The sequence below is a fragment of the Myotis lucifugus genome, unplaced genomic scaffold, assembly GCF_000147115.1.
Source record: "Myotis lucifugus unplaced genomic scaffold, Myoluc2.0 scaffold_24, whole genome shotgun sequence".
In the NCBI taxonomy this organism is placed as follows: domain Eukaryota; kingdom Metazoa; phylum Chordata; class Mammalia; order Chiroptera; family Vespertilionidae; genus Myotis; species Myotis lucifugus.
This window is the reverse complement of record NW_005871072.1, coordinates 8076268-8101622: the sequence shown is the minus strand read 5'-3', so window position 1 is coordinate 8101622 and position 25355 is coordinate 8076268. Positions and strand designations below refer to the sequence as shown.

The 25355-nt window shown below is 39.4% G+C and overlaps 1 protein-coding gene across 2 annotated transcripts in view; it reads right to left on the bottom strand.

Annotated features, from left to right (window-relative positions):
- RNF219 (ring finger protein 219) overlaps window positions 1-24981 on the bottom strand; it is a 44266-nt gene extending 19285 nt beyond the window's left edge. The window contains exons 1-5 of one of the 2 annotated variants that reach the window (XM_006086059.3): window positions 24561-24981; window positions 12858-12993; window positions 9171-9262; window positions 7525-7773; window positions 3488-3576 (exon numbers count right to left, since the gene is read on the bottom strand). In XM_006086059.3, coding sequence (XP_006086121.1) covers window positions 3488-3576; window positions 7525-7773; window positions 9171-9262; window positions 12858-12993; window positions 24561-24638 — 644 coding nt within the window. In that variant the 5' untranslated portion in view covers window positions 24639-24981. Of the gene's footprint in view, window positions 1-3487; window positions 3577-7524; window positions 7774-9170; window positions 9263-12857; window positions 12994-13762; window positions 14008-24560 lie in introns of those variants that run through there. The other variant, XM_023751718.1, reaches the window with a different exon arrangement.
- Window positions 24982-25355: the final 374 nt, after the last annotated feature.

The window sequence follows — 25355 nt, the reverse complement described above, 5'->3', positions numbered from 1 at the left end:
AAAGAGGACCACACCAAGACACATCATCATTAACAATGCCAAGAGCAAAAGACAAAGAGAAAATCTTAAAAGCAGCAAGAGAAAGAGGCTCAATTACCTACAAGGGAATACCCATACGACTGTCAGCTGATTTCTCAACAGAAACTTTGCAGGCCAGAAGGGAGTGGCAAGAAATATTCAAAGTGCTGAATACCAAGAACCTACAACCAAGATTACTTTATCCAGCAAAGCTATCATTCAGAATTGAAGGTCAGATAAAGAGCTTCACAGATAAGGAAAAACTAAAGGAGTTCATCACCGCCAAACCAGTATTATATGAAATGCTGAAAGGTATCCTTTAAGAAGAGGAAGAAGAAGAAAAAGGTAAAGATACAAATTATGAACAACAAATATGCATCTATCAACAAATGAATCTAAGAATCAAGTGAATAAATAACCTGATGTACAGAATGAACTGGTGACTATAATGAATCAGGGACATAGAAAGGGAATGGACTGACTATTCTTGGGGGAAAAGGGGTGTGGGAGATGCGGGAAGTGACTGGACAAAAATCATGCACCTATGGATGAACTCAGTGGGTGGGGAGTGAGGGTGGAGGGTGGGGTGGGAGCTGGAAGGAGGGGAGTTATGGGGGGAAAAAAGAGGAACAAATGTAATAATCTGAAAAATAAAGATTAAAAAAAAATAAAAAAAATAAAATACCCTCTCTATACTTTTACAGAAGAAGCTGATAAAAGTGGAAACCCAGAATGAGAATTATTTGCCCTTTGGGCCAACCATGGTAAGAATAGTAGGAGAAAGAATTGTTGATTTTCAAAATAAGTACTTTTGTATTATGGATTTTTAAAGCATATGCATGGTTCCCTTTGGAAAAAAAATAGATAATAAAATGAAATTAAAAAAAAATGACACAACTAAACAGAACACAGAGAAAGGGCATGGAACTTTTAAATACTTTACAAGTCAATTCTCCATTCCTCTTCAAGCTAAAAAGTCACCAAGGAACTCCTAACTCTCTCAAGGACAAATATATCCCATTTCCTGGCATTGTTTAGGAATAGTAATTGAAGCCAAGAGAGCTCAGTGGTATAAGAAATGCAATACTTTTAGTCTCCCTTCAACTTCCTCTCATCATTCTTGTTGTTTCTTGCCATGTGGAGTTGTGACACTCCTGGCACTCCACACAAAATAAGAGGCTGAGATCAGGCCTTTCTGCCTAGAGCACAGAGTGGTGGATGCAGAAGGGTCATGCTAATCAGTTATTCACTAGGATGGTGATGGTCACAATGGACAGATGTGTGAATTACATAAAGGACTTCTGCTCTAGTTAGTGACTTCGAGAGGGAGGCTACCATTTTTCTTGAGCATGATGTTTGGCTGCTACTGGAGAGAAGGGTCTGGAGCTGAAGGGACCACATAGTGCTTCTCTCAGCTCAAGCTGTTTTCTCTGGCCCAGAAGGTTCTCCTCCTCACTGAAATCTCCATTCTTCAAAGCTCGGCTCAAGTCCTGCTTCTTTGATAAAGACACTCATTACTATAACCCACCTGCCATTTTCTAATTTATACTGGCATCTAACCACGTAGACAAGAGAAAAATAACTGGTCAAGGTGCTTCCTAATCAAGGGAACAAAATGGAATGGATGGTGTTTATTTACTTGCATGTAGTTTTAAACTCTTGAATTTTCATATTATTTTCAATATAAACAGAAGCTCTCCTCAGGTGAACCAGATCTGGATATTTTCAGCTGTGGTCAGCTTCTCTCTGAATCCCACTAGGGTTTGGTGATGCAGAGTAAACAAGGCTATAAATCAAATGCAATGCATTTAATACCTCAATGCATTGTAAATTGATCTGGAATGGGGGTTAGTTCAAATCATTTTTAAAGTGAAAGTGGCCCCTTACCCTGAAGGGAAGGAATGGAAGTTAAAGATAGAAAATCCAGAATTATATGGGATTCAGAAGTACGGCTGCTTATTAGAACTGAGTCCAGGTTTCTTCAGGTGAGATTCTTCAGTTACTTATCAGGATGGAGCCATGGATATTTAAAAACACACATCTTGGTGGCTGGCATTAAATCTGAAATCTGGTGGGCAACCTTTCAAGAAATAAAAGCTACAAACAAAATAGCTTTAGTTCCATTCAGCACGCTGTGGGAAATGGCTAATGGACAAGAATTACTATGACTGGCAAGGCGAGCTGCCAATAAATGAGAAGAGCAGAGACTCAAAACCACCACATAACAGCAACACTTCCTAAGCTTATTTCACTAATTTGTCATTATCTGAAATGAAAGCAAAGTGAGGTTGCAGAGCACAGGGGAAGGAACTATTTAAAAGTAAAAGCTATGTTGCTTTTCTTTTGGTAGGTTATCTCTGTTTTGAGCAATTATGGTTTACTTCTACCATTTCCTGATATTACATTTTGTTTTACTGAAGGCAACATTTTCTCCTTTTTAAAAGACAAGCAGAGAGCTATTTCTGGTAGGATAAATTTTCATTCTACCTTGTCTTTTTCCACTAGGAAGAAAGGAAGTCTAGTGGTTAGATGGGAAGAAAGTATGGAGTTCTGATATGCCATCCCTCAGAGAGGGATGGGGACCATATTCTCTTCTCACTTGTCTTTTTTCTTTTTTTCTAGAAGAAGAAAAACCTAAGTGCTGTATCCCCCATCTTTTCTCCATCTTTAACTCTTAAGTCTCAACTCTTCCTTATCATTTTAAACAGACAAACTAAGGGTTAAGTGGGTCAACACTTTGCAATCTCTGAGATTGTGGAATGGAATGAAAACTATCCCATCACAAAGGAAGAATGAAATCACTTAATTGTATAGTTCAAATCAGTCCAAAATCCAACTATTAATACCTTAAATTCTATTTCGGATAGATTTTGTAGTGTAATGGGTAATGTAAAAGTGTAATGGTTTTCAAGTAATGGAACAGAGCACGGACTCTGGGGCTGGACTACCTGGGTTCAAATTCTGTTTACATAACATACTAGCTGTGCAGGTTTAGATAAATTAATTTACCCTCTCTATGCCTCTTTCTTCATCCGTAAATGGAGAATAATATCAGTTGTACATCATAAGGTTATTGTACCTCGCAAAGAGAAAGCGCTATATGAATATTTACTATTAAGAACATTTCAGAAAACGTCTAAAGGACATTATGTTAATCTCCCTATTCTTTGTTAGTTCTATTAAACAGTTACATGTGAAACCAAGTGAAAGTTCATTGGTTTTAGGTCACAAAACAACCCTTTTGCTAATCACATAAGGAAAAAGGATAAAAATGAAATCCTTTCTTCAAAATTAGCTTTAACTGAAACTAAGATTTTACCAATAACATAACCATACACTTAACTTTTAGAGGCAAGACATTCTACTTAAACCTATATGCTTCAATGAAAAACACATGTGACAGACAATAACAGCTTATTCTAAAACATTTACATAATTTGAAACATTGCTCTATGAACAAAATACATACTTCTGTGGTGATCTGTTATCAACTTCAGCCTTCAGTCGTAAATTCTCCCTCATTAGGCCACCATTTTCCAATTTTAGTTTTTTATTTGCCTTAAAAAAATTAAAAATAATTAAGTATAAGCTAAAATAAAAATGCCTTGTAAAATTTATAACATGAGCCACCAGTATTTTTTAGAGTGATAATAGCAGAAAACTGAATGCTGGAACATGGCCTTCGGAAACTTAAAATCACCACTGGAAATGACTTATGAAATTGTGAATACAACCAAGCATTTTAAATCCATATTCCCCAAGCACTTTGCAAATCTCCTATCCAGGGAAATAAACGGAGCTATGTTAGTTACGAGTCATTAAAGGACTATACTAATGGTGATTTTTTTTTCTTTTTCACATAAGTGGATATTCTAAGCATGGTAACATTATATGATATGCAATTATTCACAAAACTAATGCTAAGAGTTAATTCTTGAGCTATAATATTGATTTTTGGTTGCTACTTAACAATAGTTTTTTAGTGGTAACAAATCTAATCTGATTAGATTTGCTGTCTTTCTTCAAAAGGCTTCCCCAAATGCTCTGGCTCACAACTTCTGAGACTCTCAAAATTGAGTTAATATTTTCTAATCAATTCTATGGACCTCTTGATTAAACAATAAAAAACCCAAGTATGGTTTTCTTTTTTAAGTTCTGATACCTAAAAACTGCTTAACAAAACATTAATTGCTAGAAAATCTAGAGCAAGCATGTCAAACTCATGGCCCATGGGCCACATTCAGACCACAATGAATATTTTTGTGACCCAGCCAATATAATGGTATGTAAGAAATGTTTTAATAAAAATTTCATAACTTAATATTTACAATATCCTGTTATACATAATTATTAATAATGAACTACAATGTTCGCTAATGACTGGTTACTATTATCGTGTTGCATTCATTTCCCTTACACGCCTTACCACACAGGTGCACCATTTCTCTCCACTAATACTAGCAGCAAATATTTTAGCAGCTGATTACCACGTTATTATTCTTATACTGACTTGTTTGGTGTGCGCAACAGGAAATATTTCGCTTTCGGAGAACAAGAAAAATAGCTTTATTTGTGTTACGCTTATTAATTTGTGCAGTTACTCAGTTTTTGGTAAGTTAATGTTCAAGAAAAAATATTAAATTTTTATTAAAATGTTCTATTATTTTATGTTAACGATTACTCATTTATTTCAGCCCTTTGTATTCAGCATGTCTCTATCAAAATAACCCTACGTTTCTATGAAAATTGAAGCTTTTGTTTTTTTGCAGCCCTCATAAACTTAAACCTTGTTTATTTGGCCCATGTTAGCCTTTGAGTTTGACATGCTTGATCTAGAGACCCAATATTGATTCTGGACAGCCTAAAAAAAAGTGTGCCTAGATTGTAGAGGTTTCTTAAAAGTTACTCCCTTTAAATTCCCTAGTCATTGCATTTATTGATTTCATAGAAAAATAAGACTCCCTGGAGTAGAAATCAACCTCATGAACCTGGCAGGAGAAATTCTTTGTTAGACTAGAACATTCACATTCAAACTGAACAGGTCACAAGAACTGTTGTCAACAAAAAGGTTTAAACTAAGAAGACTTAAAAACAGATTTCAAAAATTTGACCAATGTTTTTGACCAATTTCCAGAACTTCTGACTATATTACTTGCCTACCCACATACAAATACCCTAAGAGAATGATAAGAGAAGCAAGGCAGAGAACATTCTGTTGGGCACAAACCTAACTCTCTTAGGTTCATCCAGGTTCCTTTTGGGCTCTGAGTAACTGCTAGTCTTTACGGTTGTAAAACAAGGATTGTGGAGGGTTAATTCTTTAAGTTACTGATAAACACCATTACTGCCTCTCTAAAGATATAAGGAAAGTCATTTACTTCCTCATAGACACAGACAATGAATTAAGCTCTCAAGCACAGCATCATAAGAGGAGGAGGCACTTAGTGAATGCTTTTTGATGATGTTGATAAGCTTAAATTAGAAACTCATTTGAGATTTCTTTTCTCCATCCCCTCAGTATTGTATCATTATATATTAAGGTCTCTCGCCAGCCTATGGCTCTCTTTATAAGCTGGCTAGTTCCTCAAATATCAGGAGATATTTTCAAATTCAGAAGGGTTAGGAGGGTAAAGATTACACAGGGTAAAGTCTGCCTATTTTTTGCATCTAAGAGAGTAATGAAGTCTTCAGCTATTTTGTATTCTCAACACTGACTGGGTAATGAAACTAGCCTCATAAAGGTTCAAAACTCATTCTGTCCTGAAAACATCAAAAAAAAAAAAAAAAGGCCATTTCACTCATTCTAAATAGTCCTTTATTGTGAATTTTTTGTACTCATTTTTGATTTATAGTATATAATTTTATACTTCACATTCAAGTTTTTCCCCTGTAGTCTATGTTTTTAAATTCATTTATGCCCCAGTTTATTGCCTAGTACTTCTAATACCATCACTAGGCATCCAAAAATGGGCTTACTAAATATCCCACATAATTCTGAGGTCTCAGGATAGCTTTGAGTATTGAATTAACATGTGGCCTTTAAAAAGCAAAGAAAAACTGTGTTTTATGTAAATTTCTTTTACATACATCCCCTACACCACTCTTAGGAGCCCAGAGTGAAGTTTTCATACCAAGCCTCATGATCTAAGAAACACTGATTGCCAAAAACTTAAATAAAGTTTAATAACTATAAATGAGATCATATAGAACTTACTGATTACTCAAGAAGAGGAAGGGAAGTTAAAGGAGACATGGTAGATTGATAAACAGTCTAACTTCCCAGTTGTCTTTCCTTTTTGTGTCCTCTTAGACAAATCAACATGCTAGTAACGTTAGCTCTCAATTCCAAAGAAACTACACACTTCCCCTAAGCCTGTAATAAACTCAGTGCCATTATGTAGTAGTTTTTTTTTTCTCTATAAGCATAGAGTTCCCTTCTTTCTCTTATCTGGGCCTTTGCTGAGCCCAAATAACATTTCTTGTATGTGTGTGTGAAAATAGTTTAGTATTTACACTAAGCTGCAGACATTTTTCTGCTACTTAACCTCACTAAAGATCTGAGGACGAGTATGTGGTACTACTTTAAAATATCATATAGAGCCCATTAATGATTTTAGGAGGTGGGATTTGGTAATTCAGCACAGCAATAGTGTTTTAAGGGAATGTAGATACTTTAAATGGGTGGCTATGGATCTGGATATCACAAAACCATCTCTATTCAGCACAAAGGACTCCATTGTGGATAAACTTGAAGTCAAGCTAAAGGATGGTCCCTTTGGCCAACAAAGCTCAACAGCACTTGATTATAATCTCTAGTGATGATTGCATGCATCTCATCTCCTTTCCTAGACTGGAAAATCCTAGAGGTTTGGCTCTTTCTCTACTTGTTGGGTGGATGGAATAATAATTTGAAAAAAAATGAACCTACCTCATAAGGCACAATATTCTTTTGCATAAAGTAGTCTAAAGAGGCTACTCATAGCTCTCTTGATATTAGTCATTATGCCTTTAACTATTTACAATATTAAGTATCAGAGAGTGGTAGTGCTAGAAAAGATATAATCCAAGTCTTTCATTTTATAGGTAGGGAAATGGATATGTGTTTGTTTTTATGCATACAGGGCAGTCACTGACATAAGCTTTAAAAAAGTTAAGGTAAACCACAAAGAGGGGAAATAGAAACACATCCTTTAAATTGATGTCACTCTCCTACAAGAAGATGCAAACTCATATAAAAGCACTAGAGTCTCCAATTATAGTCACAAATGGAACCACCTTATATTTCTTGGCAGCTAATGACATTTAAGGAGAAAAAGTTTTCCTATTCCTTATTAATGCTCATTCAGGGATTTTTGTCCTTTCCTCACAAACCGTCTAATGATGAGTCAAGATAATATGGCTATTTATACTTCTGAAGGTACTTACAATATTATAGAATTTAAACAAAAACTATAATAGAAATTTAAAAGCTACATATATTAAAATTTTTAAAAGATCACAACTTACCTCCTTTAACTTATCCACATCATCTTTCACTTTTTCATAGATTTCATTAGCTGTTCTAAGTTTTTTCTTCCACTCTGCTACAGTTTCTGGGTCAATTTTACTTGAATTATCTGCAACTGGATGTTTTTCTTCATTTTGATTGCCCTGCATCAAGGTTAAAGGATCTAGAATAGTCTTGATCTGTGACTCCAAGCTGAGATTTTTATTCTTAAGCTCTTCTACCTCTTTCTGCAGACAATCTATTTCATCCTGAAAAAGCATTGCATAGCCATTAGGTAGACACAAACACTAAGCAAATACATATACTAACCTGAGGCCAATGGGTTTTTAAATTTTATACTCAGAATTCTGTAGATACACAAATTCTTTATTGATACATAATTTATCTGATACGAATAGTTTTGGATGCAGAAAATCACAGTTGAAATTCTCAAAATGTATTTCGACTTAGATAAAAACTGGCATTCCAGTAAAAAACAACTGGCATTTCCACTGATTTCATTTAGATTCAATGATAGTTTGTGGTTTTAGAAAATAAAAATGTCAAATCTTTTATTCTATTTAAGATATCCAGGAAACAAAAGTCACATGAATTCAACAAGGAAATAGATTCCTCAGAAGAAAATTCTAAGGCATGTTTAATTGCTTTACTAAAGGAAATTAAAAAAATACAGTATTGATGAAGTTGATCTACTATAGTTTTGTTTGATGTTTATATTTTTGCTTCTGTATTTGAAGTAGGAGTTGAAACTATAAGCTATTTCCTCCCACTTTCCATTTCAGAATAATACCTGTAGTTAATTTTTATTTTCTACATTCTGGTTCTTCAATAACCACTGTGACTATTCTAAGCATTAGATTTCACCATCTGGAACTGCTTATAATCTTAAATCCAACTGTTAAACATTTGTACTAGAACTCTTTTCTGTAATACCAGTTATTCATCTAAAACAGGTATTACTTCTTAAACTAAGACCATGAGAAATTCTGCTGTTAGAAAATAAACTACAAGTAGCTCAATATGCCAGGGATCTCCTAAAGGATTAATTTGATGAGTACCTAAGTATGATAAATATTCATTAAGTATGTGAGAATACATTTTAGAATTAACACAGTACTATTTACTATTTTAAATCATAATACATTTCATGTTAAATAGCATTATAAAATAAGAAAATCACTTCATTTGAATTAATATATTAATGAATAAACAAATGTAAGCAGAAACACACATATATGAATAAACATACCAGTGAATTTATCGGAAGAAACAAAAACAGAATGAGGACTACAGTCACCGATTACCAGAGCATTCATAATGCCTTGTGGGGGCTGGAAGACTGACTTTCATAAGAGGGTTTCTTTTATCTCCCAACTTCTTGAGAGAGCAAATACTTACAAAATGATGTGTTTGTTGAGGACAGATTTTAAATTAAAACAAAGTTAAAAAGGAAATGCTTCTATCTATTCCTTTCCTCCATTTGAAATAGAAAAGAAAAAAAGAACTCATCAAATAAGATATTTTGAAATTGGCATTTAAGTAAGATTTCATTGGCTGTTTACTCTAAGAAGTCCAAGGCCCGAGATAGCTCAGTTTTACCTTGAATTCAATGCTGTCATCATTTTAAATTTTGATTATTATTTACCTCATATTCTTTGTGGAGTAACTCAAGTCTAGTTTTCCGAAGGTGCTTCCGGACTGTATGGCTTAGCATAGGTTCACTTTCACTTGTCCCTCCTATGTGGAAAAAAAAATACCTAACTTTTCACTCTAATTTGGGCAGAATGAAAATGAACCTTTTTCTTATTGTTTTATATCGTGTCCTAGCTTAATTTTTACTTATATACATACTTGGAGCTGCCATCTTGGCCTTTTCTCTATCTCAAACTGGAGAAAAGATAAATGTCAAATAACACCATAAGAGAGAAACAAGATGGCAGTGTAGGTAAACACGGGTACTTGCCACCTCCCGCAACAAAATGAAAATTACAACTAAAATACAGAACAACCATCATTCAGAACTGCCTGAAATCTGGCTGAATGGAAGTCCTACAATTAGAGAAGTAAAAAAAGTATATTGAGACTACCAAGTCCAGGAGACATACCAGATCCACCTAATACACAGAAATAAACTCAGGAAAGTAGCCAAAATGTGGAGACAAAGAAACATGTCACAAATGAAAGAAACAGAAGCAAGCAACTACTGAATACAGAGTTCAAAACAATGGTTATAAGGTTGCTCAAGGATCTTAAAGAGATCTTCAAGGGGCTTAGTGAAACTTACAAGAATCTTTATGAGAATTTCAAAGATTTGAAAAGGGACCAGTCAGAAATTAAGCATACACTAACTGAAATAAAGAATAATTTAAAGGGATTCAACAGTAAAGCTGAGAATCAAATCAAGGATTTGGAATATGAGGAAACAAAAAACACCCAATCAGAAGAGCAAAAAGAAAAAAGAATCCAAAAATATGAAGATAGTATAAGGAGCCTCTGGGACAACTTCAAGCCATGTGTACCAACATACACATTATGGGGGTGCCAGAAGGAGAAGAAAGAGAGCAAGATATTGAAACCTGTTTGAAGAAATAGTAACAGAAAACTTTCCCTACCTGGTGAAAGAACAGACTTACAAGTCCAGGCAGTGCAGAGTCCCAAACAGGAGGAACCCAAAGGGACCCACACCAAGACACATCATAATTAAAATGCCAAAAGTTAAAGACAAAGAGAATTTTAAAAGCAGTTAGTTAACTCTAAGGGAGTGCTCTGTCGACTGTCAGCTGATTTCTCAACAGAAACTTTGCAGGCCAGAAAAGAGTGGCAAGAAATATTCAAAGTGATGAACAGCAAGGATCTACAACCAAGATTATTCTTCCCAGCAAAGCTATCATTTAGAATTGAAGGCCAGATAAAGAGCTTCACAGACAGGAAAAAGCTAAAGGAGTTCAGCACCACCAAACCAGCATTATATGAAATGTTGAAGGGTATTCTTTAAGAAGAGGAAGAAGAAGAAAAGCAATAGGAAGAGGAAGAAGGAGAAGAAGAAGAGATAAAAATATGAACAATAAAATGGCAATACATTCGTATCTATCAACAATTGAATCTAAAAATCAAAATAAATAAACAAGAAATATAATGAACAAAATAAACTAATTAATAAAATGGAAACATGGAACAGACTGAAGAATCTCAGAGAAAAGGGGGGGGGAGGGAGAGATCAATCCATGATCTTATATGCATATATGCATTACCTATGGACATAGAAAATAGGGTGGTGATGACCTGGGGTGGGGGCGGGAACTGGGTGGAGGGGGGCAATGGGGATAAAAAGGGGGACATCTGTAATACTCTCAACAATAAAGATTTTTTTTAAAAAAGTTAAATGCAAAAACAAAACAAAACCCGTAAGAAAATACTTCAGTTGAGTTCACTTATCTGTGTACCTTATTATAGTAAACTCATTAAAGGTAAATGCTATATTTTATTAATTATTACATTTGAACTACCAGACAATTCTTAAATAATGATAAAATCAATGATTATACTTATATTTAACCAATAGATTATATAAATAATGTTATCTATATACTTCATATATAATTATACATATATTATCCATATATCATAATAGATAATACACATACATTATAATATATATTATTATAATCAATTTACTCATTCCAACATACCTAATCACTGGTAACACCCTAAAAAGATTAAAGTGCCATTTCACTGATTTTAACAACCTAGTTACAATGTATTATAAATAAATCATAGCATTATTGTACGCCAATAATGACTCGTACAAATACATTCTAAATGAATTCTTCCCAAGAGCTCTTCACTTAAGCTGTGGTTACCTTCTTTGTTCTTCTTAGCATCATGATAGCAAAGGCATTTTACAGGTGTTCTTTTTCAGGACATTCTATCCAAATGCTATAGATGAACTATTTTACTTGAAAGAACTTATGAAATATTTCTTAGATATGAATGAAAGAAGCCAGGAGAAGAGACATGAAGAGAAGCTGCTAGAAAAAAACATTTAAATTATTTTAATAATCTAACCTCATATTTTGCAAGAAAAGACTTGACTCCTTAGTGAAGTTCAGTACAGGTAAAAAACTAGAGGCAGAGAGGTTAATACTACAGTATGCAGCACAGCAGAGAAATATTCCTCTACCAGTCCTCACCCAGGTACCCACGGAAGAAACCTTGAAGCCATCTCTGATTCCTCTTTCAGATCTCTTGGTTCCAAAGTCCTACTGGTTTTTGTATTCTAGCTTATATCTCCTTTTCCATTTCCATTGCAAAAATCTTATTTAAGTCCATTTTCACTACTTTAGGACTAACACAATGACTTCTTAAGGTTTCTGAAAGGTGTTTTCTACACATAGTTAATGATATATTCACTTTCAATTTTTCTTGGAGCAAAATCAAATAAAAATCACTTTAATTTCTACAATCTAAGAGAAATAACTTACATGAGCAGAATAAAAATCCAACTCTTTAAATGTTTTATTTTTCAAGGGTCTTCTAGTTCAAGTTTTATCCTCCCTCTTACCTGCACTAGTTCAGAACTGAATGTTCTTTTTTACCCTTAATCCAGATTCACGTTCTCCCTCACCTGGGCAAGAACCTCCTACCTGACCGTCTCACATCCTGTCTCTCCCCTACAGCCCAACCTACGTGATCACCTGAGTAATTTTCCTCAAGCACTTGGATCATGCAACTTCCTTGCTCAAAACAATCATATGCACCTCACCCTTCTTCTTACCCAGAGAGCAAGTTCCTAACTTGTCACTAAAGTCTCAATTTACCTTTTTAGTCTTATTTCAGTAGTCCATCCCAAACTACTGATAATTTTCAAAAACATGCTTTTTGTTTTCCTACCTTTAAACTTTAGTTCATGCTATTCCCTCTGCATAAAATACCCTCCCTAATCTTTACCAGGTGAAATTTTATCAATCCTTAAATCCCAACATAAAGGCCACCTGCTCCTTGAAACCTTTCTCAATGTTGCTAGGTGATCTTTCTTGCCTGAACACTCCAGGCCTTTTCCTGGCCTTTTATGTGCTGCTTTAAACTATTAATATTTTGGCCCACGTGCACAATCCCTATCAGAATGTAAGTTCCACGAAGCTCTAAGATTTCTCATAATGCCTTGTGCTCCTCAGTTGCTCCACTTATAGATTATACAAATGACCAATCCATCCAGTATGATATTGGCAAAATAACATCATTGAAAGTTGTCTATTTTGGTCTTCCTCCAAATAGACACTATTTAGAGATTGTTTCAAATCCATTTCTATGTGCTCAGAAAATAGGCCCTTACCGATAATCTCTTTGCAAGGATTTTCAGGAGTGATGGGGACTCTGCAAGCTGGACACTGGCTATTATTCTTCAACCACAAATCGATACAAATTGAACAAAATACATGGTTGTTGATGCATATGACAGGCTGGCGTACCTTTGAAAAAAAAGGAACGTTACTTTTAGTACAGGGCAATAGTCATAACTAGAATCCCAATAGATTTAGTTAAGAGCAAACAAATTGCTTCTCTAGAGTACAGCAGAGTAGCTACTTCTGTTACCACATTGTTTCTTATCTATGTTTAACAGAGATACTAGCTGAGATATTTGAAACTTCTGACATATAGGGTGGGGCAAAAGTATGTTTATAGTTGTTCATTTGGAAAATACAATAATTAATAAATAATAATATAAGAATAAACTGTGATTCTCGTACTCACAATTGTAAGCCTACTTTTGTCCTATTCTGTATTATGAAATAGTTTTATTTTGTTCCAAAGCACACTCATGTCCAAAAAGAAAATGCATTTTGTTCCACTAAGGCTGTGACAATTTTCCTTCAACTATTCTATTTTAGAATTATGAAATGAGGAATAGAAGGTTCTTAAAAGATCATTTAGTCCAAACACCCATCTGATACTTGAATACTTCCCTCAATTGATTCTACTATATTAGAGAGCAACAGCAACCAACAATTAAGCATTGGCATCTTACTGAAAAGTCTCCCAAACCAGAGGCATGAAAGCTAAAACAACCCTAAAAGACATGAGTACCACTCTCAGGTGGCTTATAATCTAAACAGCAAACAATAATGACAGATATTGGCATACATCTAATACACAAATCTCTGACTCCATTTAAACAAGTACATATAATAATTCTTTACATTTATATAGTCATATATTTTACAAAGGGCTTTCACATACATTTTCTCTTTCTTCTTCTCTTTGTTTTGCTTTGTTTTTAAATAACCCTGTGAGGTAAAGAGTAAATATAGTTTACAAATAAGGAAACCCATGTGATTTGCTCAGGGTTAAGTAGGTGTTTTGATTGTGTTTAATTGTTTTATCAGAGGGAAAATAAAGAGAAAAGTTGCTTTAGTTGTACCTGACATCATGCATTGGTTATTCACATATTTATTATCTATCTCCCTAGAGGGAAGATAAAAGAGAGAAACTGCTTTAGCTTTCTATCTGATATTACATATTTGTTTACATATTTATTGTCTATCTCCCCTTTTAGAATGGAGGCTCCATCAGAGCAAGAACTTCCCTTAGTGTCATTCTTTCTTAAATCCCTACTGCCTAAAAGACAGCCTAGTACACAGTAGGTACTCAACAAAGGTTTTGATGGATGAAGTAATTGCTATTAAGACAGTATTTAGCATTCAATTCAAGTTGGGGAACTTGACAGAGGGAATAATGACTTAATATTCTTCAACCAGCACAAATTTAACAATAAAGACAAAAAAGAAATGCTTAGATTTTCACTTGATTTACATGCACTTTTACTACAGGACTCAAAACACATTATAGCCATTTTCAATATTTTCTTGTTCTAATAATATTAACAACTAGAGGCCTGGTGCATGAAATTTGTGCACGGGAGGGGGGGTGTCCCTCAGCCCAACCTGCACCCTCTGTAATCCGGGATCCCTCTTGCAATCCGGGACCGCTGGCTCCTAACCGCTCGCCTGCCTGCAGGCCTGATCCCCCTAACTGTTCTCCCCTGCCAGCCTGGTCCCCCTAATTGCTCTCCCCTGCCAGCCTGATCCCCCTAACTGCTCTCCCCTGCCGGTCTGATCTCCCCTAACTGCCTCTGCCTTGGCGCTGCCACCATGGCTTTGTCTGGAAGGACGTCTGGTCTAATTAGCATATTACCCTTTTATTAGTATAGAGGCCAGATGCATGGATGGGGGCTGGCTGGTCTGCCCTGAAAGGGGTCCCAGATCAGGGTGGGGGTCCCCTTGGGGGGTGGGGATGGCCTGGGTGAGGGGCCTGGGGCAGTTTGCAGGCTGGCCACACACCAATCGGGGTGGGGGGGTCCCCACTGGGGGATGGGGCCAGCCTGGGTAAGGGGCCGCCAGGGGTTTGCAGGCCGGCCATGCCCTCATCGGGGTGGGGGTCCCCATTGGGGGCGGTGCCGGCCTGGGCGAGAGGCTGGGGCGGTTTTCAGGCTGGCCATGCCCCCATTGGGGTGGGGGGGGGATCTCTACTGGGTGTGGGGCCAGCCTGAGTGAGGGGCTGAGGGCCATTTGCAGGCTTGCCATGCCCCCATTGGGGTGGAGGTCCCTGCTGCACGGTGTGGCCAGCCTGGGTGAGGAGCTGAGAGCTGTTTGCAGCCTGGCCACACCCCCATCGGGGTGGGGGGGGTCTCCATTGGGGGGCATGGCCGGGCCTAGGTGAGGGGCTGAGGGCCATCTGCAGGCCACACAAACCCCCCATTGGGGTGGGGGTCCCCGCTGGGGAGCGGGCGGCCTGGTCAAGGGGCTTGGGGCGGTTTGCAGGCTGGCCAGCCCCCTGATGGGGTGGGGGTCCCTGCTGGGGGCAAGGTGGCCTGGCCCGGCCTGGGTGCAGGCCTGGGGGAGGTTTGCAGGCTGGCCAAGCCTCCGGCTTTGTCCGGAAGGTCTCCCGGTCTAATCAGCATATTACTCTTTTATTAGTATAGATACTATTGTAGAGTCCTTCAGCATTACGGATGAGAGGATCAAGGAAAAACAGATGAAGTAAAGGGAGAAAGAAGAGACAGACCACCACAAACCACTTTCCGCAGACAAATTGCTTGCCACCTCAATATATAAATATTCGGAATATGTGTGTTAATTTTAAAGGAGTCCCTATCTTAAGAGAATTCACAGGATGTATGGTGATCCGTGCCAGGCAGTAAATCAATTGAAGTCTCACTACAAAGTGCTTTCTGGTTCTAGTTTGGCTTCCAAAATTTAGATGCTCCCTTAATTATGAACACTAGCATAAGGAAACTAAACAGAGAAGATCTTCAGCATGGATTTAAGCTTCCTCTTGGAGAAACCAATTCTAATTCATTCAGTTCAACTGATTTAATCAGACTAATTAAAATAAATAAATAAATGACCATGAAGCACTCAAACTCTTCTTTCAAAATACTCTACCACCAGCAAGGAGTAAATGCTTATCTGGGAGTGAGTGTGGTGTTGTGATTTATTAGAAGTATATATTTTTGGTCATTCAGATAACCTAAATATATTTCTCAGATATTTGGTCTTCATCCATGGCTCCTGGCCCACAGCTCCCAAACCCCTAAGAATTTTCTAAGTGATGAGAGCAACAAAGGTGCTTCTTATTATGTTAATGAGGTGATTTTTGAACCAAAGGTGGGGCCTGGTTGCTGGTAGGAGGAGCCAACTTTGAGGACAGAGGAATGAAACTTTTAGTCCTATCCCCTATTTTCCAGAGAGGGGAAAGGGCTTGAGGCTGGTAAGTCAACAATGGCCAATGACTCAGTCAATCATGACTAGTAATTAAGCCTCCATAAAAACCCAAAAGGAGAGATGGAAGGAGACTTGACTTGAGGTGGTGAACACACTATACAATATACAAAAGATGTGTTACAGAATTGTACACCTGAAACCTATATAATTTTATAACTTTATTAACCAATGTCACCCCAATAAATTCAACTAAAATACCCAAAAGAACAGCCTGTCAGCTCCTTGACGAGCCACCATGACAGGCCCACGCTCCCAGAGGACAGACAGAAGCTCCTTTGTTTCAGACCTCAGCCTATATCTCTCTTCATCTGGCCATTGATTTGTATCCTTTAATATCCCTTGTAATAAATCGATAATCTAGCAGGGAAAAGGGTTTTCTTGAGTTCTGTGAGCTGTTCTAGCAGATTAATCAAATCCATGGAGGGGGTCATGGGAAGCCCTGATTTATAGTCTATCAGTCCGAAGTACTGGTAACATTCTGTACTTGTGACTGGCTTGTGAAGAAGTGGGGAGGGCAGTCTTTGTGGGACTAAGCCCTTTCTTTACCCATGGGAGAGGGATCTGAGCCAGAGATAGCAAAGTTCCTAAAAAGTATGAAGAATGGGACCCAAAGCACAAGGGGGAGATTTTGGCTTATGTAGGAGTGAGAATCTGTCTTCCATTGTAAGGAAAGGGAAGAACTAACACAAAGCATTTGGAAAATCTATTGATAGAAGATTACAGAACTCATGTTGCAACTGTTCTAATTGCTTATATTCTGTTAGTAAATATGAGGTGAGATTACCTGCTGAAAGTGAGAAATGGAGAAGGACATCAAGTTGAGAAAATAAAAAAATAAAGCAGTTATTTTTAAAAGTGAGAAAGTAACTTTACTAGGTACATGTAGCAGGATTGCCAAACACTACTGAGTTCCTATTTGTGGTTTTAACTGTAAAGATGAATTAACATAGGTGTGTATTTTCTTGCCAACTTTTAGCTACTCAGGTTCAGGCAGGAAGTAAATGAGTTGAAGTTTTGCCAAGGAGAAAGAGAGACAAGGGACTGATGATAATAAATGACCATGGTTAATAAGGGAAATGAGTTCTTGAACGGTAAAGACAGTGAAAAAGTGGGAGAATTATAGAGTCAATGGATGGGTCTGGGTAAAGCTGAAGTACTGCTAGAGAGTAGGTATGATGGGAAGAGGATCAGAGACTAGAATGCTTATAGTCAAAATACTAGAGGAGGTACAGCTGCGTTCTCTGTTTTGTCTTGAACCATCTTATCTGACACAGTCCTATTTCTCTCTTAATCTCATGTATCACGTGGTGTTAACATATTTTCTATGGTGACAACTTCTGAGAATCCTCTGTAACTAGACCCCAGTAAAGTGACAGAGCTTGAGAAATAAACCTGGGGCTGACTCCAGTTCTGTCTCTGAGCTATTTGACCTTGGGTAAGCCCTTTAGTTAAAAGGGGCATCTTTCTGCCTCTGAAACTGTAGTTTAACCTAGTACACTTTTCAATCAGGTGTTAGCAATACCTCAAACAAAACAAACAAACAAAAGAGAAGGAACGAAAAGGTAACAATATTGCTATATCCATTTGCCCAGAAGACAACTCCAGGTAAGGTTCTTGTAGCTGCCTCAACCATAACATGTCCAAAACCAAACTTGGCCTCCTCATATTCTCTCCTCCTACACTCCTATCTAAAAGGTGGAAAATCAAATGCTATCTCCTCTGCAAGGCCTTCACTAATCACTCCTCTTACACTCCGTCTTGTCTAAGTTAAGGGCACCAACCCCCTCCCCCCCAGCCCCGTCCTCTGCTACCACCACTTGGGCTAGAATACTCAGAGTTGTCTCTGATTCACCCCTTTTATTTTTTTTAATGTTAATGTTTATTTTTTAATATATTTTATTGATTTTTTACAGAGAGAAAGGGAGAGGGATAGAGAGTTAGAAACATCGATGAGAGAGAAACATCGACCAGCTGCCTCCTGCACATCTCCTACTGGGGATGTGCCCGCAACCAACGTACATGCCCTTGACCGGAATCGAACCCGGGACCTTTCAGTCCGCAGGCCGACGCTCTATCCACTGAGCCAAACCGGTTTCGGCAGATTCACCCTTTTTACTTCTCCTCAACATCCAATCTGTCACCAAATCCTGGTATCAGTTATCAAGTCTAAGAAGCCAGAGCTTTTAAGATGTACCAATAAGCAAAATAAATGAAAAATGCTAATTACTATAAGATGGCATCACTTGTAAGATACAATCAGGTGAATAAAAGTACATCTCAGAATAGTTAAAATATACTAAATCTGCTTGTAAATGTTATGTGCCTATCATCTATCCCTTCTTCCCATCATCACCTTAATAATGAGTTCAGGTTCTCATTCTTTGATCTATTGTAGTAACCCCTTCCCAAGCTTCCAAATGTTCACTTCTGGCCACCTTTCATACTGATGCCAGAGCTACCTTCCTCAAATAGGGATCAGCAACTTTCATTGTACTTTCGCAAAACAGCAATGGATTTTTTCTGCTCTTAGTTTTAAGTATAGCATTCAAGAGCAACATAATCTGTCTGGTTCTTTAACAGCTATTTCCCTTGATCTGCTATTTTAATATTTGACATAACCTACAATTCAATCACACGGTCTACTTAATGTTCACCAAAAAGAATACCAATAGTGGAGGCTCCCTACTTATTTTGCTTTCATTTCTTATCTTGATTTGTCCTGTTGGTCTTCTGTTTCCCCAATCAAAATAAAATCCCTCCCATCTTTGAATATGAAAATCAACTGCTATTTCTTCTGCAAGGCCTTCATTAATCCTTTTTAGAAGTGCCTGGGTCTTTCTTTCTCTGATCCTCATAAGGGTCTTCCTTATGCATTGATTTAATGTTCACTTCTTTCTGTGTTGTGCTGTACTTAGAAAATTGTTTACATACACCCTGCATTCCATATTAGATTTCAGGATCTTTGGGGGTAGTGGCAATGTCCTTCTCATCCTTGTATTCACCTACAGCATCTGATACAATGCCTCAAATACTCTAAAATAAACATAAATTTTTATATATTAAAATGAAAGGCTGAGATAATGCCCCTAAAAGCGTTTCAACAAGCAAAGGTCAATGGCCACTGTGAAATTATGAAAAAGCAAAATTTTAATTTTTCCATTTAATTTATCGAAATATACACAAGAATAACCAGTCAAACTACCTGACTATCTGCGAAGAGTCTTTAGCAATGTCACCTACAGGAGAATCATTTTCACTGTTCAATATCTGGTACCGTTACAGAATTGTAAGAAGCCAGGAAAATTTCAGGACAAGTGGAATAGGGAAACTAAGACAGATAGCTAAATAGCAGTTTGCAGCCACCTAGTAAATCCTATTTTTCCTAAACACAGGATACTTAAGAGTAAATGGTCTGCACTTCTCCCCAACCAGAGGGTAAATAGTTTAAATTACACTAATGAGGGAGACAAATAACAGAAATCCAATTAGGTGCCATTTGCCAACCACACCCAAGGACAGAAAAATTAAGAGAATAAATCTCATTTTGGTACAGCAGCATAAAGTTGATGAATATTCTATTGATTCTCTCCTAGCACCTCCCCTAAACACCCAGCCTTTAAAACCCCTGAGAGTGAAGGTCCCTCCAAGAGCAAGGCCCAGCGCCATTCATTCCCTTCCTTTTGTCCCTGTGTCCTTCCCCACAGGCACATATCCCAACCTCTAACGGACCGTTTGAGATATGCAACCAGGGGAGCAACGGTCGGTCCTTGTTTCACTGTCTTAGTATGTTCTTACTGTGGTCAGTAAATTCTTGCTTGTTTTTCTACACTTTGTCTTTTGATTGAAATCTTTCCTTGTCGGTAACAGCACTGTCACTGTCATTGTGTTGGATTTTTAAACAGTTGACTAATTCATTTCTTTGACTACATAATTATCAGATGATGACTTCTAGATTTAAATTTACCTTAGAAGTATAGAAACCTGTATAGGAGAAAGAATTACTATACCAAATTCTAGTACTGCTTACTTGACTATAACCTACAGGAGCAAAATACAAAGAATCTACCCCTCCCTCAACTCCTGTCTACCCATCTTCCTCAATCCAGATTCTGCTATATACAACACCAAAACACACGATAATGTTCTTTAATAAGATCTTCCCAAGATACATAAATAGTCATAATTTGCCTATGTTATTAAAGTTTATATCTAACTTAATCTCAAACGAGGTCTCTGGCAATAAAACAGTACTCTTATGAAATAAAAATGCAAGATGACAATGACAAGGGTAAGTGACAATGCACAATCCAAACACGTGTACAGTAAGCATGTTGAAGTGATATCCGAGGGTAATAGCCCTGAGGCTAGTGAGGAGGAGAAGGAAGAGAAGATAAACCAAGGTAAGAGAGTGGGCTCTTCCACTGGAATGGACCTGAGGGGAGACAGTCCTAGGTGCAGAATGATTAACCCTATAAGCTCTAACTTTTCACCTTTTACTAAAACAACTGTGGGCCACACACATTTGGCTGTCACTGGTGGCAAAACACAGAGTCGGTCAATAAAAATATTTCATGCAACAACAATCTGGCTTCACAGCTTGAATTCTAATTAAAGAGATAAATATCTGGAATTATCTAGAGATAATCTCGTTTTAGCATTCTGGTAGCAGTATAAGATGTCACTTAACAGATATCCTGGGCTAGATCATTCCTATATTTCTGCTGGTCCACTAGTCCAAGGCATGGTAAAAAATTAAGGAGAAATGGGCAAGAAAATATGTTATACATAAATAATCGCACAGGATGTGTACCTAACTTCCTCAGGACACATAGAGCTCTTACTTACAATATTGGCAGGGTTGCTAACATTATTGGGCAGAAAGAATTCACCTTTAAGACTAAGGTAGAGACAGAAGTAGTAAATGCAAAATGTCTAAACTTTCCAATTTTGAGTACTGCATTTGTATTCAAAAGACAACGCATTGCCCACCTGCACACTTAGGCTATCTCCACTACTGCTTTCCAGGACATTCTTCCCCACCCCCATCCCAATCAGCATCTATATTATCTCTTCAGATTTAGGGTCTCCCGCACCCCCATCTCCTTTAAGGTACTATGCATCTTTCCACCCCCCCCACCCCCGCCCCCAATGACACTCCAAAAATAATGGCCCCCTAATTCTATTGAACAATCAAAAGAGAAGGTTGCTAATGGCAAGATTTTGGGACAAATGGTGAGGGTAGCACAAGGCTTATTTGGAAGAGGGCTGGGAAAGACAGACCTGCAGGCAGATCTCAGAGGCGGCTGGAGATGCTGTGTCAGGGGAGATGGAGTGACACTGGGAATAAGGTGCTACTCCAGGCCAGGTCGTCTCCAGTAACCCACAAGTAGAGGTGTGAATGGGAGGGTGAGTAGCAAAAGCAGATCAGATTTGCTTCAACTATACAAAAGGCTATGGAACCAGTTAAAATGCCCGAACATCCCGTGGCAATTTCCAGAACAAACAGGTACCACTCTGTTGGGAATTCAAATCTAGTGAGTGCTAGCCTTACAAAGCAACTGGGAAGAACCAGTTACTAGAAAAGGCTGGTTTCCTTAGTTTGCTGGCCTGCCTCTGTGCCATAGTAAAGATTAACATTTATTGAATATTGATGACTATGTGCCAGACTCTATGCTAAGCACTGCATATGAATTACTACATGTAATCCTCCAATAACCACAAGCATGAGTATTGATATTGTTACCATCCCCATTTTACAGATAAGGTAACAGCTCTGAAAGAGATTAAGCAACTTGTCCTATATAAGATCATATAACTAGTAAGTGGAAGATCCTAGATTAGAATTCATGCAATCTGAACATAGAACTCAGGTCCTCAATCACTGCACTTTTTTGCCTCCATAGCAGACAGAAAAAAATGCCTGTTTACAAATCATGAATCTTATTATCAAACTAGAGGCCCAGTGCATGAATTCGTGCATGTGTGGGGTCCCTCTACCTGGCCAGCGATGAGGCTGATCAGGGCTGCGGGAGGTTGGCCGTCCAGCCCCCATGGGGGTCATGGGGGGCCAGTTGGCCAGGGGGAGGGACAGTGGGAGGTTGGCCGGCCGGCCCTCATCGGGGTCATCAGGCGGCCGGCCAGGAGGGAGAGACCACGGGAGGTTGGCTGTGGGAGCTCACTGACTCCCAGGGGGCAGCTCCTGCATTGAGCATCTGCCCCCTGGTGGTCAGTGCATGTCATAGCAACTGGTCAACTGGTCATTCCGTAGCTTTGGCTTTTATTCTATAGATGTAATTTTAGAATACAGCTTAACTAATACAGGGAAATAAGAGGCACCAAGAGTTTCTGTTGTCATGGATGAGCTAAAGTGAGTTTTTAGGAGGCAATCTACTCAAGACAAATGGTAGCAATAGAGGTTCAAATCCCAAAGACTCTAAGCCTTAGTTTTCTTATTTTAAAAAGTGGGGAAACCAGTCCACTCTAGCTCACAGCCCTGGTGAGAGAAGTAAGTGAAATAATTAAACACATGCAAAAGCAACCTGCAATCTGCAAATCACTATGTTCTAGTAGGCATAGTTTTTGTTAAACACGGAAAGCATAAGTATGGGAAAATCAGCCAGGCAGAACCCGTTTTCAACACAAGTGCAAAAGACCGCCTATTAACTAATGGAAACTCGCTATAACTATACAACTAAGACCAAGTAAAACTGATTTCCCAAGGATATTTTTATCAGCCTTTAAGACTACTGTTGGAGGAAATGCACTCAGAATTTAACACGTACTTGTGGGAACTTCATGTCAAGGCCCAAATGTAGACTTACCAAATTAGAGACACCATCTCCTCCTCCTCCTCCCAGTCATGTAGGAGGCACTGGTAGCAAATACCAGTTCAAATACCACCCTCCAAGACAGCATCCTTCATCTCTCCAATCAGAAGTGATGGAGACATCCCGTCTATGCTCCCACAGCACATTTGCTACTTTGTTGGCATTTCATTCTGATGGGCATCAAGAGTTACCAGTTGCTTCCCAGCCTGACTTCCTACTACAGTGGGGCCTTGACTTACGAGTGTCCCAACTAACGAGTTTTTTGAGATACCAGCTGTCTCTCCGCTGATTTTTTGCATTGAGTTGATAGAGTAATTTGAGTTAACGAGCTCCTTAATGAGCTCCTTAACAAGCTCGGTCTCCGAACGAATTAAACTCGTAAGTCAAGGCCCCACTGTACTTCTTGAACTCAGTAAATTCACACACAACCCCAAACACCTAAAGCAGCTGATCCATATTGGCTAGCCCTCAAATATTCGCTCTATGAGATTATACTTCTCAATGCTAACCCTGCACCTGTAGGGGGTAAACACACACATGCACATACACACACCACAGACGTGACAACAGTTCGGGTGGGGAAAGAAATCTAAGTGTTCACAGTATCCTCTCCCTTCTGGATCCATTGACGAGGTGAAGAGAGGCTCTTTTAAAAACAGAAAACGAGGCACAAACGGAAATAGATGGATGCACCAGAACATTCAAAACCCAATGTCGAATTCAGATTTACTCTCTCCTCCACCTTGCTTTGTAAACACTCCAGGCACCTCTTGCATCACAAAGAGTGGGGATTGCATGTCCCAGCGAACCCCTTCTTGGAACGGAAGGCCGAGCCTCTCATTCCAAACACCACGCGGGGCACGTGCTAGTTACTGTTCAAGTGCTGAACCCGGAGCGAAGGGCGCTGCAGGCCGGTGACGCCAAAGGACCCGGGAAACGGGGCTCCCCGAGGAGCACCGCGGGCCGGGGGCATGGACACTGCCGCTGTGCAGGGGCCGGAGGAGCCTAAGGGCGGGCTCCAGGAAGGTGCTTTCTCGGACTTCACCAAGCGCTCCACCGGCCGGGCTGCCAGGGGCGCGGAGCACTGCAGCGCCCCGTGTCCGACCCAGCCTCCTTCCAGCCGGCGCTGGCCTGGGAGGCCGCCGGCGGCGGGGGAGCCCTCGCCGCCCTCCTTCCCGACCCCAGGCCGCTGTCATCCTCCTCCTCCTCCTCCGAAAGGTGCACGGATGAACCCATCCGTCACCGCGCGCTCCCTGGGTCCCCCGGGAGGCGGCCCCCGGGCGCCGGCGGAGAAGGCGGGTGGGCGCCCGCACCCAGCTCGGCGCCTCAACGGCCCCGTCCCCGCTGCACTCGGAGCCCGCGCCCGGCTCCCGCGAGCGACTGCAGCCCCGATCCCGGCTCGGAGCCGTGCCCGGAATCACCCATTACCTTCCCCAAGCAAATGTGGCACGTGATGGGCAGAGTGAGGGACAGTGTAACGTTCTGCACGGTCTGAGCCATGGCCATGGCAGCGTTCAGAATCCCGCCAACACGGAAGTCCCGCCGACCGCGGAGCCCGGCGGCGGCGGGGGCGGCGCGAGGCCGCTACGGCAGCCGGGCAGGGCCACAGCCCGCCGGGGAGGAGGCAGAGAAAACGCGCTTTCCAATCCCGCGGCCGCCGAGGCTTTCCCCTTCCTTCCTTCCTTCCTTTCATTAAAAATATGTCTATAATAAAAACTTTCTCCGGTGCGGGAACTGCTAGATTCCCGAGAATGGAAGGGAAGGCGTTTACGACACGGATGGAGGATCTGGAAAGTTTAAGTGAAAGAGTAATCGTGGTGAGAGGAGAGGAAGAGAAAAGCTATTCGTTGCCCCAATCTTCACCGGAGGGTGGGGTAGGGGGGAGAGTTTTCCATCTAAAGAAAAACCCTTACCAGTCTGCAGGTGCACCGGGCAGTCAAAACAGGAAGAGAAAAGGCGATCTCTACGTTTTAATGGTTCAAAACAACTTTCTGCCACGCTCAGCTGTCTTTGTAATTCGTAAATGATGTGATGTCACTTGAAAACAACCAACTGTGATTGCCTCTTTATCCGTTTCTGCGGCTGTTGTGGAGACATTGAATCGCAGCTTTCCCTGAAGACACGCTGTCACTGTGGGCCCCTGGTTTTCATCTAAAATGAAGTTTAAGGGTCAGAGCCAAAGACAGGTTGGAAGATCTTGCCTGGGAAGTATTAACCCACCCA